Genomic DNA, 14681 nt, shown 5'->3' with positions numbered 1-14681 from the left:
CTCCACTGTCCCCATCTCTAGGGGGAATCACATCCTTCCTGCAATGTGGTGACCAGAACAGCACACACTTCTCTCTCTATGCTCTAACTGGGCTTCATTTGAGGTCAGAAGTCACACGACACCAGGTTATAGTCCAACAGGCTTATTTCAAATCACAAGCTTTCAGAGCACTGTTCCTTCAGCATTGAAGTCGCTTCACCTGAAGAAGGAGCAGCGTTTCAAAAGCTCGTGATTTTAAATTAACCTGTTGGTCTGTAACCTGGTGTAATGTGACTCCTGAACATGTCCAGCCCAGTCGGACACCAGAGCCTCCACATCATATCGATAGTTTCACATCTTTGCTGAGACTCTCTCTTTGGGAATGCCACTCTTACTCGTTTGGGAAAAGATTCTGAATGATCTCTGTCTCTGTCTCATCCTTGGAGGCCTCCCACTGCCCTGTCACTGATCTCCCATCAAGTCGATGGTTCCAGTACACTTTTACCAAATTACCACACAGTTTGGTAAAATGGGTTGTTCCCAAATGAAAACTTTTACACTTGCTCCATGGTTCTCCATTTCCATCCCTACTCTCAATCTCACTGAGTTCCGATCACTGTTGCTAAAATGCTCCCACATTGACAGCCCTTTCAGGTGCCCACATTCATTCCTTAAATGATGGTCCAGGACTGTCCCTTCTCTTTCTGCTGCGTCACCATCACCTTCTCAGGGACAGTTAGGGATGGGCAGCAACTGGCTCTGCCAGTGCCGTACATGTCCCAAAAAGCAATTTTTAAAATGCCAGTGCTTTTGTCAGGCATGCTCAGTACTGGATACAAATGTTCAAATGTTTTACCAGTTACTGTTCAGAGAGTTGATGTACCTTCAAAAGGCAGGGATTAAAATTGTTTCTCTTGTCTTTCAGGCCGTGACAACTCTCAGCCCAAGCTGACCCTGCTGCCCCCCTCCCCGGAGCAGGTCAATGCCAAGGGCACTGCCACCCTGGTGTGCCTTGCCAATCACTTCTATCCCGATGAGCTGGAGGTGCAGTGGAAGAAGGACGGTGCAGTCATTTCGGACGGGGTTCAGACCAGCAACTACCTGCGAGCTTCGGACAGCACCTACAGTGTCAGCAGCCTGCTGACCCTCTCTGGGTCTGACTGGGAGTCCAACGCTCGCTTCTCCTGTGCCCTCACCCATGTGACCCTCCCCTCTCCCCTCAGCAAGAGCATCAGGAGATCAGAGTGTGTGTAGAGTGTTTGAGACAGTCCACAGAGGAGACACAACTTTAAATAGAACAGGGCTGAGCTGGCAGGACAAAGGTCATTGTCAGGAGTGAATTTCAACTCTCTTCCTTCTCAGGACTGGCTTGGAGACACTTCTGAGCTTCAGAGGTTAAGGCAGGTCATTGGGATAGTGCAGAGAAAACTTTACTCTTTATCTAGCCCCATGCTTTCCCTGACCTGGATGTGTTTGATGGGGACAGTGTTAACTTGCGATGTCAAGTAAAACCCCTCGAAGATGCTAAATACTGTCAGCTGTGCAAAAACAATGTGAACCTCAGAAGTCTCTGTTTCAGTAAACCAGATCTCCTTCCTGCTCAGCCACCAGTTCCAATTTAAGGTTTTGTCACTGTTTAAAGGGACAGGATTCTCATGTTATTGAGAAAATCTCCATAAGTGTTTTCCTCAAGCTCCATTGTGGCTGTGAATTTGTGCAGCTTCCTCTGTCTGGGCTGTTAATTGCTGACTGTTTTCTGTCAATGTCAATCTGGAAAAGGGAATAAAGATGAAGAAGATTCAGTCTCTGTCTCATGAGTGCTTTGGAAATGGCCACAGCTGAGTCCTCAGGGATAGGTATATGAAGTGAAAAGCCCCACCCCGGCAGGTATGGAGCAGGAAGAGGAGAATAGAGGGGGCAATGGGGAACACAATAATCTGATGGGAATTCCCCTGAATACCAATACATCCTTTCAGCACAGCAAGATCACGAGCAAAGCAGTTCAGTTCGCAATTTGACCAGCAGGATCTTGCTACCCAGAATAACGATACTACAGGGTTTGCAAAGTAAATATTCCATGCAGCATTTGATTTGTATTTGGAGAGAATGTGCAAAATCCACAGAGATATTCGCCTGAGGCAGGGATCGAACCCAGGTCCCTGGAACTATGAGGCAGCAGTGCAAACCACTGAGCCACCATGTCACCTACTAGACTGATTTGATCCATCCCTGGTACAAAATATTCTGATGGCAATTCCCCCTTCACACCAGCCCATTCATCAGGGACACCAAGATCCTGAGCCAAGCAATTCAGATGAGGGCCACTTGGGACACTCTATTGATCAATATCATCAGCAGAATCTTGGAACTCAGAATAACAATTTCACAGGGTCTGGGTAATAAATATTCCATAAATTAGACCTGGGTTTTCTTTACTCTTCAAATGAGATGGAATTGCCCCGTGTGTCCCTGGAGTCAGATTGAGAATGTTCAGTCTGGGAGTCACCGCTGGGGAGGACAGTCAATGATAAACTGGTTCCACTTTCTGCTGTCTTATTCTGTAGCCCCTGAGCCATCTCAGTGGCAACCATCCAGGGCTCAGGGTGGATTCCAGAGCAGCTCATTGTCCTGACTGTTGTGTTCCTCAGTCCACACGTGGATCCAGCAATCTCACTCCATGGTTCTCGTATCAATGGGAACCATGGGGCTGAAATCTTATCCAAACAGAATCTCATACAGCAGGGAGGCTGCTGGTGGCTCAGAAACCCCTTGGACTCAGTCCCAGATTCCACCGTGGCTCTTTCATTCAAACACAGCATTAGCACACTGACACCACATTCAGAGGACAATCCTGAGATGGGGCAAGTTTGGTTCTTGATTTCAATGTGAGGAATTGGGGGCTGGGTGTGAAATGTCCAGTCTGAAACTGGTGGGGGTACTTTATATTGAAGAATACAAACTGATGTCAGGATAAAGTCAGGTTTTGATGGGAGTGAGGAATATCTCAGTGATCTGTCTCCAGAATCCACAGACTACACACATCCTTCTGTCAGACCCTGAAGGCTGAGAAAGCAGCTCATCGACATCCAATATTTCTCCAACCTTCCCAGAAAAGTTGAAATATTCTCTGTCTGAGTGATTCCCTGGAACAGGACATTTTAAAAAGGGCTGTGGGAAGGGAACTGTTGACTTTCAATGACAAAGCCAATGGATGGATGTGGAGCTGGCTCTGTGAAATGTTAGGGCACAGAGGTGACACCAGAAGCAATTCAATGTTGTCACTCTCTCCTTTGGTAATAATTGGTTTTCCCTCACAATTTGCTCTCTTGTATTCGATCCACTTGTCCTTCTTGCTTTGCTTCTTTTGACTTGAGTCTGTGGGTAGTTCCATCTCAACCCAATCTCCTCACTCTCATCCAGGCCCCTGAAGAGATTGGTTAGAGAAGACTGGATTGCAACAACTGTCACAGGTATTTCATATCTTACCTCATTGAATCAAACCATTGAGCCCATTAATCTTCAAAACAGATTCCAGCATTAAAGTCACATTTGTTGGTTGTAAAAGTAATGTATTTCTCAGGCTGAAAGAAGGAAGCTTCAGACTGAGAAATGAGCGAGCTTAACCCAGATCCTGAGCATTGGCAAGTGGAACTAGATTGCGGTGGGATATCTGGTCAGCGTGCACGAGTTGGACCGAAGGTTCTGTCTCCGTGCTGTACATCTCTATGACTCTAATAGCACAACAGAACAAAGTGATATCAATTAGCACCAGTATAAATACAGGGCAGCCTATATCCTGCAGTTGGCACTCAGTGCAGCTGGCACAGAGGGGGATGCTGGGAAGTTTGGTCAATGTGGGAGTTCGGTGAATTGACTGTCACTTCAGCTGATGGGATCCTGCACATGCACTTGGATTGAAAATAGCAAAATAATAAGCAAGGGGACAGGAGTCTGTTGACCAGATCATCTGGGAAGAGTTTTGTGTAAGGAACCATATAAATAGTATGCTTAGGAAACCTCCATTAGGGAAATTCAAGAAATGAAAAGCACTGAAACATTGATCCAGAGACTGAAGACAATTACTAGTTTAATGAAAGAAATGATTTCTTTCATTTGTAAGTGGGATCAGCATTTTTTTCATTAAACTGAAATGATTCAGGATAAATACATCTGTAGTGACTGCATAAAACTACAGCAACTCCCACTCAGGGGTTTGGATTGGAAACTGAGTTGTAAGAATCCTGATACATCAGGGAGGGGCAGAGATACCTGGAGACTTTGTTCCAGATGGAAGGTGTAAGCCTCAGGACTGGGCAGTCCAATTCCATGTTAGTAAGGGGCATGAGGGTATGACCCAAGAGGGGGTTAGATAAGGGTTTGGAGAATACAGTGGGACAGGAAAACCCCCCACTCTTCGAAACTCCAGTGAGAACAAGGCCAGCCTTTCCAATCCTTCCTCATCTCACAGCCACCTCGTACCAGGGATCAGTCGGGTAAAACCCCTCTGAAACACTTCCAATGGATTTATATTCTTTCTGCAATTAGGAGACCAAAAGTTCATACAAACCTTGAGATGTCCAGGAAGAACTGAAACATCACATTCTCGCTTTCAGATCCCTAATCACACCTGCTCTTACTCTTCACCAGCCTTGTTACTGTCCATCTCTCATTGTCATGTACACAGTGGCACTGAGCTGCCTTCTTGAACCGCTGCAGTCTGTGTGCTGTAGGTAGACACACAATGTCCTGAGGAAGGGAATTCCAGGATTCTGACCCAGTGAAAATGTAGGAACAGCGATATATTTCCATGTCAGACGGCTGAATGGCTTGGAGGGGAACTTGCAAAGAGCGGTGTTCCTGTGTATCTGCTACCATGTCCTTCTTGATGGAAGTGGTCATGGGTTTGGAAGGTGCTCTCTCAGGATCTTTGCTGAATCTCTGCAATGTATCTTGTAGATAGTGCACACAACTGTTACTGAGGGTCAGTGTGGAGGCAATGGATATTTGTGGATGTGGTACCAACCAAGCCGGCTGAAATTTGATAAACAAGATGTAAAAAAAACAAATTAACATAAAACAGTTTAAAATTAAATAAAATAATCAAAAACTGTGGTGTCTTTTTGATAAAACATCACTGAATCCAAAACATTATTCCCTCCTCTCCCTAAAGCGGCTCCACCTGTTCCCTTTCTCCAGCATCTTGTTTTATTTGAGATTTACAGTATTTTACTCTTGTATCTGTTTTAATGCCATTGGGTATAAGAGAAGCATTGGTCAGCACACTGGGGAGATTTTCCCTGAGATGGTCACAAAGTCCTTATATTTACATCGACCTGAGAGGGCAGTGGTTTAACCGATCATCCAGCAGATGGCGTCTTTGCCTTTGCCAGCCTCAGGATAGTGCTCCAGTGACTGGAGTGGGGCTTGAAACCTGCAGGTTCAGGTGACAGTGTTAACACTGAGGCCGTCTATTCTTTCCTGGGATGTGGGAGTCACTGGCAAGACCAGCATTTGTTCCCCATCCCTAACTGCCCTGAAACTGAGTGGCTTGTTTAGCCTTTCAAATAGCAGGTAAGGGTCAGCCACATTGCTGGAGTCCTGGCAGAGTCAGACATCTACAACAGGTCTACAAGAACAAGGCCCTTTGGCCCAATGAGTCAAAGCCAGTCAAACAACCACCTCACTATTCTAATTCCATGTTCCAGTACTTGGCCCGTTGCCCTGTACACCTTGCCATCACAGCTGCACATCGAAATACTTCAATGTTATGGGAGAGCTTCTGCCTCAACTATCCTTACAGAAAGCGAGTTACAAATTACCACCACCTTCTGCACGAAAGTGTGTTTCCTCATATTCCCTCTTAATCTTCAGCCATTTCCCTTAAATCTATGCTCCCGGTCATTGATCATGAAATAATTCCACATCATCAAGTCACCCTTTATTTACACGTCAACCGTCCTTGACTGTAATGTTAGAGTTAGGCGCCAGAGGAACCAGGGTCCCTCACACTCAACCTGTTTGATGTCAGTAAGTAATCTCCCTGTTATATCCTTGTAAAGATTTGAGCTTTTCTTGTGAAATTCCTTTGGGATTTTTTAATGGCACGGAATCTTCCACACACTCCCATCTCTCTTGATACTCTCCCTTGTCTGGTTAATTCTTCCCATTTCCTTCTCTTCTTTCAGTTCATTCCATTTCAGTAAAGTCTGTGATATTTCCATGGAGGATGTGTACTTGAAACCGCCATAGAGAAGCTCCTATGAAGAAGCACTTCAATAGAAGGAAGGCTGATATTTGCAGGAAGCCTGAACTGTGCCCTTGTGTACCTTTTCCACACATTTCCATGTGATCTGTCAGCCTTCAACTCTTCCCATTTCCTCCAAATCCAGTGGGTGGCCATGGGTCCCAGCTATGTTTGCTTGTTGTCGGCTACATCAAACAACACCTCACCAGTACATGCACAGGCACCGTTCCCCAAACCTTCCGCCATTACATCAGTGACTGCATCAGTGCTGCATCCTGCACCCAGGCTGAACTGGAGCAGTTCATTGACTTTGCTAACAACTTCCAACCTGCCCTTAAATTCACGTAGTCTATCTTGGACAAATCCTTCTCCTTTCTTGACCGCCCAATTTCCATCTCCGGTGACAGTCTAGGAACAGACATTTACTGTAAACCCACAGGCTCACACAACTATCTGGACAACACCTTCTCCCAACCAGTATCCTGCAAGAACACCGTCCCGTTTTCCCAATTCTTCCATCTCCGTTACATCTGCTCGAATGAGGAGATGCTCCACTCCCAAGTGTCCCAGATGTCCACCTATTTTGAACAATGTACTTTTCCCACTTCTGCCATCCAGACAGCCCTCCACCACACCTCCTCCATTCTCTGCTCCCCAAATCTAAACACCCCCCTCCAAAATGCAATAAAGACAGGGTTCCCCCTTGTCTTCACCTTATGCCCCACCAATCTCCACATCCAACGTAGCATCCTCAAACAATTCTGCCAACTCCAGCTAGACCCCACTACCAAGAACATCTTCCCCTCCCCACCCCTCTCTGCCTTCCACAAGGACTGTTCCCTTTGCCAATCCTTGGTTTTCACCACTCTTCACACCTACTCCCCCAACAAAACCCTGGTACCTTCCCCTGCAACCGTAAAAGATGCAAAACCTGCCGACACACCACGCCTGCCATTTCCATGCAGGACCCAGTCCTTCCAGGTCAGACAGAGGTTCACCTGCCTCTCCTCCAACCTAGTTTATTGTACCCAGTCCACCCATTGTGGTCTCCTCTGCATCGGTGAGGCCGAACGTAAACTAAGGGCATGTTTTGCTGAGCATCTCAGCCGTGCTCACAAAGGCTGACCTGGCCTCCCAGTCACTGCCTATTTCAATTCCCCTTCCTATTCCCTCTCTGACATGACCATCCTCTGCCTCCTCCATTGCCACAAGCAATCAGACTGCAAGTTGGAGGAACAAATAATTATCTTTTGCCTGGGGTAGCTTAAACCCAGAGGAATCAACATTGAGTTCTCCAATTTCAAAAAGCGTCCCTTTCCCAACTTTCAACTCCCTTTCCTGTCCCCCTCCTCCATTCTATTCCACTTACGCACCCTCCCTTCCAGCCACCAAATGGATTCATTCCTCCCATCGACCAACCACTTCAAACCCTCTATCTGTGTTCATCATTCAATACCGACCACTCCACCATTCCCCTCCACCCGCCCAAACAACTGATCCCACCTTGATTTGCAGCTCCCCCTACCCCCACCTGCAGTTCTGAAGAAGAGTTATACCCGAAATGTTGACTTCTCCACCTCCAGATTCTGCCTGACTTGCTGTGTTCTTCCAGCCTCCTGCAAGCCTCCATCCCAGCCTGATAACCATCTCGGACATTGGAAGGAAATGCCCAGGGAGCAGGTTAACATGGTGCAAAAAGCCTTTCAGCTGAAGCTTCAGTGTTTGCATTCAGTCTGGATTTTCACTTGCTCATTGCTCCCCTTTTACATGAGAATGGAGAGAGAACTCTTGTTGGTGCAGTGTTTTTTTTAATCGTCCCAGGATATTTAAAGCTGCGTGCGCAGTGCAATCCCCTTCACAAGACAAAATGCCGAGGTCCCAAAATCAGCAAATGAATGATGAGACAAATCTGTTTTGGTGGCATTAGATGAATATTGAGCAGGATACCCGAGGGAATCTCTTCAGAATGGGATCTTGTCGAGCCCCCTGAGGTGGGAGGGATTGGGGTCTGGGTGGTGCTGGTGGGGCTTTAAATGAACATCCCATACATAACATGGTGCAAGAGTTCACTGCAGCCTCAGCCTGGATTCTGTGCTCTTGTTTCTGAGGTGGCTTTCAATCCAGTGACCATTTTGACTCTGAAGCAGGAGCATTGCCCATGGAGCCAAGGTCAGTAACAATGTAAACTGTGTAGCTCTGAAAGCCTAAGTCTGTGTTTCAGCTCAGAAGGATATCAGCTCATTCACCAAATCTGTTTCTGCCCCTCTGCAGGCTGACGGTGCCTTTCCAACACTCTCACGTTTTCCCATGTGCCACAGCTCATTCACCTGAGGGATAGTTTACTCGGAGTCGAAAAGTGTGGTGCTGGAAAAGCACAGCAGGTCAGGCAGTTGCGCTCAGGCTGAGGACATGACCTTGTCCCTCTGTCAGATCCTCTTCGAGACACTCATGGCTCACCACCGCCCCCTCCAGGACAGTTAGGGAAGGGCAACAGCAAGGATGGAGACGGGCACGCGTAGCCTCAAGTGCTGTTCTGTGCAGTTTGGGGGCCGTTTGTTGGGTCTTTGAGTGTAATTCATTTTGTGCCTGATCCCGGTGTCAATCCGAAGGACACTCCACCTTTCAGTCTGACAAACCACGGTCACCCATGTCATGGCATTGCTTCTGGCCGAAGCTCCAGTCTTTCAAGAGATGAATTCAAGCCTCAGCAGTTTGATCATTTAATTTTACATCATTTCTCCTGATATGGGGCAGGCGTTGCCTTTCCCTAATTGTTCTGGAGAGGGCGGTGGTGAGCCATGTAATATCTGGGAAGGAAGGCGCTGGGATCTACAAAAAAAGACATGAAAATCAATGTGATGTTCACAAATGTTCTTTCAGTGAGGGAGCCCGGTCTGGGACTCCTGCCCCACTGTGACATGATCCATTTTTAATGACCCCATGATCTGGCTCAGCAAAGAACTTAGTCCAAGCAACTGGGGGTGGGCAATAATTATGAAGCTCGCCAATGATGAAGCAGAAATAATAATGAGAAGGATTAATGCAGCTCCTTGCTGTCTGCCTTTTAGCGTCTGAGCCACCACACTCTCACCTTTCTGGGTCTCTAATCCTCTAACATTAATTCATTAGTGTGTGGGAATATACGAAGAGGTTTTATTTTGAACGATAGGTCTCTTTTCTCCGTGACTATCTCCTTTTCAACCCCCTACAATCCTGTCACCAGATGCTTGTGCTGACAGCCTTGTTGTGCAGAGTGAAAGCTCTCGGTGTTCTCTGAGGTCTCCACTGCAACATAAGACAAATGACGTGTTTCTAAAACCCTGTTAAAATTAAAAGCCAGCAAAGAAAAAGACTGCAACAAGAGTTGAGTTGGTCTTGTTCAAGAAAATAATTTTCATTTTAAAATTACATTTTTGTCGGTGAGTGACAAAGGGAAGATGGGGGTCCCGGATTGCTGCAGCCTCTGCCAGAACATAGGACCCAGGAGCAGGAGCAGGCCTTTTGGGAGCTGCTCTGCCAATGAAGAAGATCACTGCTTATGGACTCACCTGCACTTTCTGCTTCCCCACCCCCTCCCATTATCCTTAATTGCCTTGTTCATCAAAAAATCTGTCTACCGCAACCTTGTGCCAACTCTATGAGTGAACCTCCATTCCCATGTAGAGAAGAGAATTCCACAGACTGTCAACCCTCAGCAAGAAAACCCCTCCTTCCTTTTCAATGGGAGACTGCTTTGTGTTAAACCGGCCCTCCAGTTCTCATCTGCCTAATAATAGGATCCACCCTCTCAGTATCCAGCCTGTCATGTCACCTTCAGATCAGAAACTATTAATGAGAGAGAACAGGTTACACCAGCGAGACTTTTCCCCAGAGATGATGAACAATGTTGATGTAAATTGCTTTCTCCAGTGCCAGAGTCCAGAACAAGAGGGTTGTTAAAATTGTAATTCAGACGATTTCAGGAAAATTTCCTTCCGACAGAGTGGGGGAAATCTGGAACCCTCAATCCAAAATAAAAAGCTGTTGAGGTTGGGTTTCAATGTTCATTTTCTCAGGGCAGTACGGTTTACAGGACAAAGGGAGAATGTATTCCAGGTCAGCCATGGCCTGATTAACTGGGGAACTGGGTCAAAGCAACTGATTGGTCATTCCCACTGGAATCCACTGGAATGACTACTGGTGTGTTTGCGGCTAATGGAAGGAGTCATTACCCATAGTCTTCAGCAGCTGTGCAAGTCCTCCATAGTAACTAGAAAGCAGCTCTTTCACTGTGCCCAAACAATACAAAGTCAGAGGACACACAACACCAGGTTCTAGCCCAATAGATTCATTTGAAATCACAAGCTTCCGAAGCGCTGCTCCTTCATCAGGTGTACCTCAGACCACCATCGGCATCCCCACATTACAGAACAGTCCAAATAAACTGGGGCTCTGTGAGGATCTAACCGGCTAAATCTGTACAAACGAGGAGAGAGAGAGAGTACATCTTTTGAAACAGGATACCTAATTGCACCATAATGAAAATGCTCTGCATGCTATGATAGATCAAAAAGAAATACTTTGGTGTAACGTTTGATTGTCCTCAAAGTGTGCTGTTTTATTCATGATGTGATACATGGAGAGTATGTCAGCATTGGGTGGCAAAAAGTATATTTCCTCCTCTAGCCCCTTTCCAAAACACCCTCTCCATCTTGCTTTAATCCTTATTGACTCTTCTACAATTGTCCCTGTTCCTTCACTCCGTCCCGGTCCCAGAGGAACATATGGCCAGACTTCATGACCCCACTCTGTCTTAAGTTTCATGTGTAGTGTGTTGGAGCTTGGGCCCCTGCCTCAGGCCCAGGTGCAGGGGCCTGTTCAACAATCTGCACATTGTCCTTTTTCTCTTTCTGAATGAACTGGATCAAGTTGCAGTAACGATCTGGCAAAAAGGTGTCTTGTTTAAAATGTTCCCAGCACTGGGTACAGAACTGGCTGAGTCAGAGGAGGCAGAGGGTAGTGATGGAAGGATGGATTTCAGAATGGAGGGCTGTGGCTTGTGGGGTTTCACAGGGATCAATGATGAGACCTTTGCTGTTCATGATCTACATAAATGATTTGGATGAAAACATGGCGGGGAAAACTGTCCCAGCTCCAGGAAAGTATGCAGAACCTGCTCCTGCTGCAGACGATGCGGGTGGATGTCACTGAGGACCTCAAGGAGGTGAAGGGCCAGCAAGCCTCGCTCTTTGTTCCAAGATAATCTTTCGGTCCAGGGTCCGCCCCGTGGAGCAGGCCGAGATGTGCTCACGTTTCTTCTTCCAGAAGGTGCACAAAGAGAGCTCTGTGCTCAGCAGCCTGAAGGAAGAAGATGGCTCTCTAACGTCATCTCAGGCTGACGTCATGAGGATCAGTAAATCCTTCTATGCCAGTCTGTACGACGCGAAGCCGACCGACAGCACGGCCTCCCAGTCGTTCCTGTCCTCTATCACGGAGGTCTTAGATGACAGAACACGGGAGAGGCTGGACCAGCCGCTATCTCTGGACGAGCTGACCAAGGCCCTCGAGTCCTCCAAAAAGAATAAAACTCCCGGAAGCGACGGCTTACCGGTCGAGCTCTATTCCGCTCTGTGGGACTTGATTGGCCAGGACCTGCTGGAGGTGTATGTCAGTATGCTTCGGGCAGGTACCATGAGTGAATCCATGAGGAAAGGCATCATCACCCTCGTCTACAAGCAGAAGGGGGAGAGGGAGGAACTCAAAAATTGGAGACCAATCTCACTGTTGAATGCAGATTACGAAATTCTGTCAAAGGTAATCGCCAACCGGGTCAGGTCTGCTCTAGGGTCGGTGATTCACCCTGACCAAAACTGTGCGGGCAGGAAGATCGCTGAGAGTCTCGCACTCCTCAGGGATATGATCGCCTACGTGCAGGACAGAGCGTTGGACACCTGCCTGATCAGCCTGGACCAGGAGAAAGCCTTTGACAGGATATCACACACGTATATGAGAGATGTTCTCTCCAAAATGGGCTTTGGGGAGGGAATCTGCAATTGGATCAGACTGCTCTACACCAACATTGTCAGTGCAGTCTCAATCAACGGTTGGGAATCAGATAGCTTCCCAGTCAGATCTGGAGTCAGGCAGGGCTGCCCCCTCTCTCCTGCCTTGTTTGTGTGCTGCATAGAGCCATTTGCCGAGTCCATCAGGAAGGATGCGAGCCTGAGAGGGGTGACTATTCCTGGCAGCGGGGGCCTGCAGGTTAAGGCCTCCCTGTACATGGATGATGTCGCCGTTTTCTGCTCGGATCCGCTGTCCGTGTGCAGACTCATGTGCATTTGTGACCAGTTCGAACGGGCCTCGGGGGCCAAGGTAAACTGAGGCAAGAGCGAGGCCATGCTCTTCGGGAACTGGGCCGACCAATCCTCGATCCCCTTCACCGTCAGGACCGACCACCTGAAGGTGCTGGGTGTTTGGTTTGGGGGGGCTGGGGCATGCGCCAAGTCTTGGGAGGAGCGTATCAGCAAAGTGAGGCAGATGGAAGCTACGGTCGCTCTCCTTCGCGGGAAAAAACCTGGTCATCAGGTGTGAGGCACTGTCATTGCTATTATACGTGGCACAGGTCTGGCCTATTCCCAGAACCTGTGCCGCTGCAGTCACCCGGGCCATCTTCCAGTTTATATGGAGATTAAAGATGGACTGGGTCCGAAGGGACTCGCTGTACAAAGATCTGGGCAATGGGGGAAAAAAGACACCAAATGCCACCCTCACCCTGATGGCCACCTTTGTGTGTGGCTGCATCAAGCTGTGCGTGGATCCCCGGTACGCAAACACCAAGTGTCACTACGTACTGAGGTTCTACCTGTCCCCGGTGTTGCGAAGGATGTGCCTGGCCTCGCTGCCGCGGAACGCTCCGAGTAGTTGGACCGTTCCGTATTACCTGTCCTTCGTGGAGAAATTTATCAAGAAAAACACCTTTGACCACAAGTCCATTAGGAAGTGGTCAGCATGTAGTGTCCTTGAGACCCTTCGGGAAAAGGAGAGGGCGGATCCTATCGAGCGGTTCCCTGAGCAGACTGTCAAAGCCATTTGGCAGAATGCCTCATCGCCAGAACTTTCCAACAAGCACCAAGACATGGCTTGGCTGGTGGTGAGAAGGGCTCTGCCTGTGAGATCCTTTATGCACACCCGGACTCTCAGCCGCACCGCACGCTGCCCTCGAAGCGGCTGCGGGGGGGACGAGACTATCACACACCTCCTTCTGGAATGTGCCTACGCAGAAGTCAAGAGAGGAATGCAGTAGTGTTTGTCGAGGTTCGTCCCGAGCAGCGCCGTGACGCGGGACTCCGTGCTCTACGGTCTGTTCCCCGGGACGCACACTGAGACGAACATCAACTGTGCCTGGAGGATCATCAACTCGGTGAAGGACGCTCTCTGGGTGGTCCGAAACCTGCTGATCTTCCAGCTGAAGGAGTTGACCCCGACTGAGTGTTGCAGACTGGCACATTCCATGGTCCAGGACTACGTGTTGAGGGACGCACTGAAGCTTGGGGCAGCTGCCGGCAAGGCACGGTGGGGAAAGACCACTGTGTAAAGTGTGCCTGCCTAACGAAGAACAGGGGGCCCATGCAGTCATTTGGGCTCTGCTGACGCCTCAGCTAATCATATGGGCATATGATTGAAAAATGTACAGACCTGTATAAAAATGATAAATTCTGATCTCTGTATGTACACGTTTACATACGTATGGCATGACCAACTGTACAGACCATCAAATTATTTTATGAATAAAGTATATTTTTCAAATAAAAAAAAACGTTGGATAGACTGGATTTGTTTTCATTGGAATGCAGGAGGTTGAGGGGCAACCTAATAGAAGGTTATGAAATTGTGAATGGCATGGAGAGAGTGGAAAATATGAGGCTTTTCCCCAGAGTAGAGGGGTCAGTTACTAGTGGACACAGGTTCAAGGTGTGGGGGGGGGAGAGCTGGTGGGTGTTTAAAACAGATGTGTGAGGTAAGTATTTCACACAAACGATGGTGAGGGGCTGGAACACACTGCCAGTGGAGGTGGTGGAAGCAGACACAATAGCAGCATTCAAGAAATACCTGGATGAATACATGGATAGGAAGGGAATAGAGGGATATGAATCCTGTAGGTGAATACAGTTTCAGTGAGGAAGGGCAAAATGTGTCAGCACAGGCTGGGAGGGTCGAAGGGCCTGTTCCTGTGCTGTATTGTTCCTTGTTCTTTGGTCCCTGCTGTTGAATTGGATTCTCGGGAGCCAGCTCCGTATGAAGAGCCTGTTCTCATTCTTTTGTTGGAGTTCATGGGGCAGCTGCTGCTTCCTTGCGACGTTACTGATCAAACCAACAATGTGGGAAGACTCATGATGGAGTGGGTGGATGTTTGAATTCTCACTTGTGATAATACAGTTTTAAATGTGTCAGTGTACTTTCCCCTCTCTCTGTGGAGGGG

General features: G+C 47.9%; 1 protein-coding gene across 1 annotated transcript in view; it reads left to right on the top strand.

Moving 5' to 3' along the window:
• The window catches only part of LOC148149303 (immunoglobulin kappa light chain-like), a 42249-nt gene extending 40924 nt beyond the window's left edge, over positions 1-1325 (top strand). Inside the window, exon 4 of the mRNA XM_087990245.1 lies at positions 905-1325. Coding sequence (XP_087846371.1) covers positions 905-1233 — 329 coding nt within the window. The 3' untranslated portion in view covers positions 1234-1325. The remainder of the gene's footprint in view (positions 1-904) is intronic.
• The last annotated feature ends 13356 nt before the right edge of the window (positions 1326-14681 follow it).

Source organism: Chiloscyllium plagiosum, unplaced genomic scaffold (genome assembly GCF_037043375.1).
Source record: "Chiloscyllium plagiosum isolate Xiang-an unplaced genomic scaffold, Cpla_swu_hap1 HiC_scaffold_9, whole genome shotgun sequence".
NCBI classification, from domain to species: domain Eukaryota; kingdom Metazoa; phylum Chordata; class Chondrichthyes; order Orectolobiformes; family Hemiscylliidae; genus Chiloscyllium; species Chiloscyllium plagiosum.
Note: the sequence above shows the minus strand (reverse complement) of the source record. Positions and strands in the feature narration are given on the sequence as shown.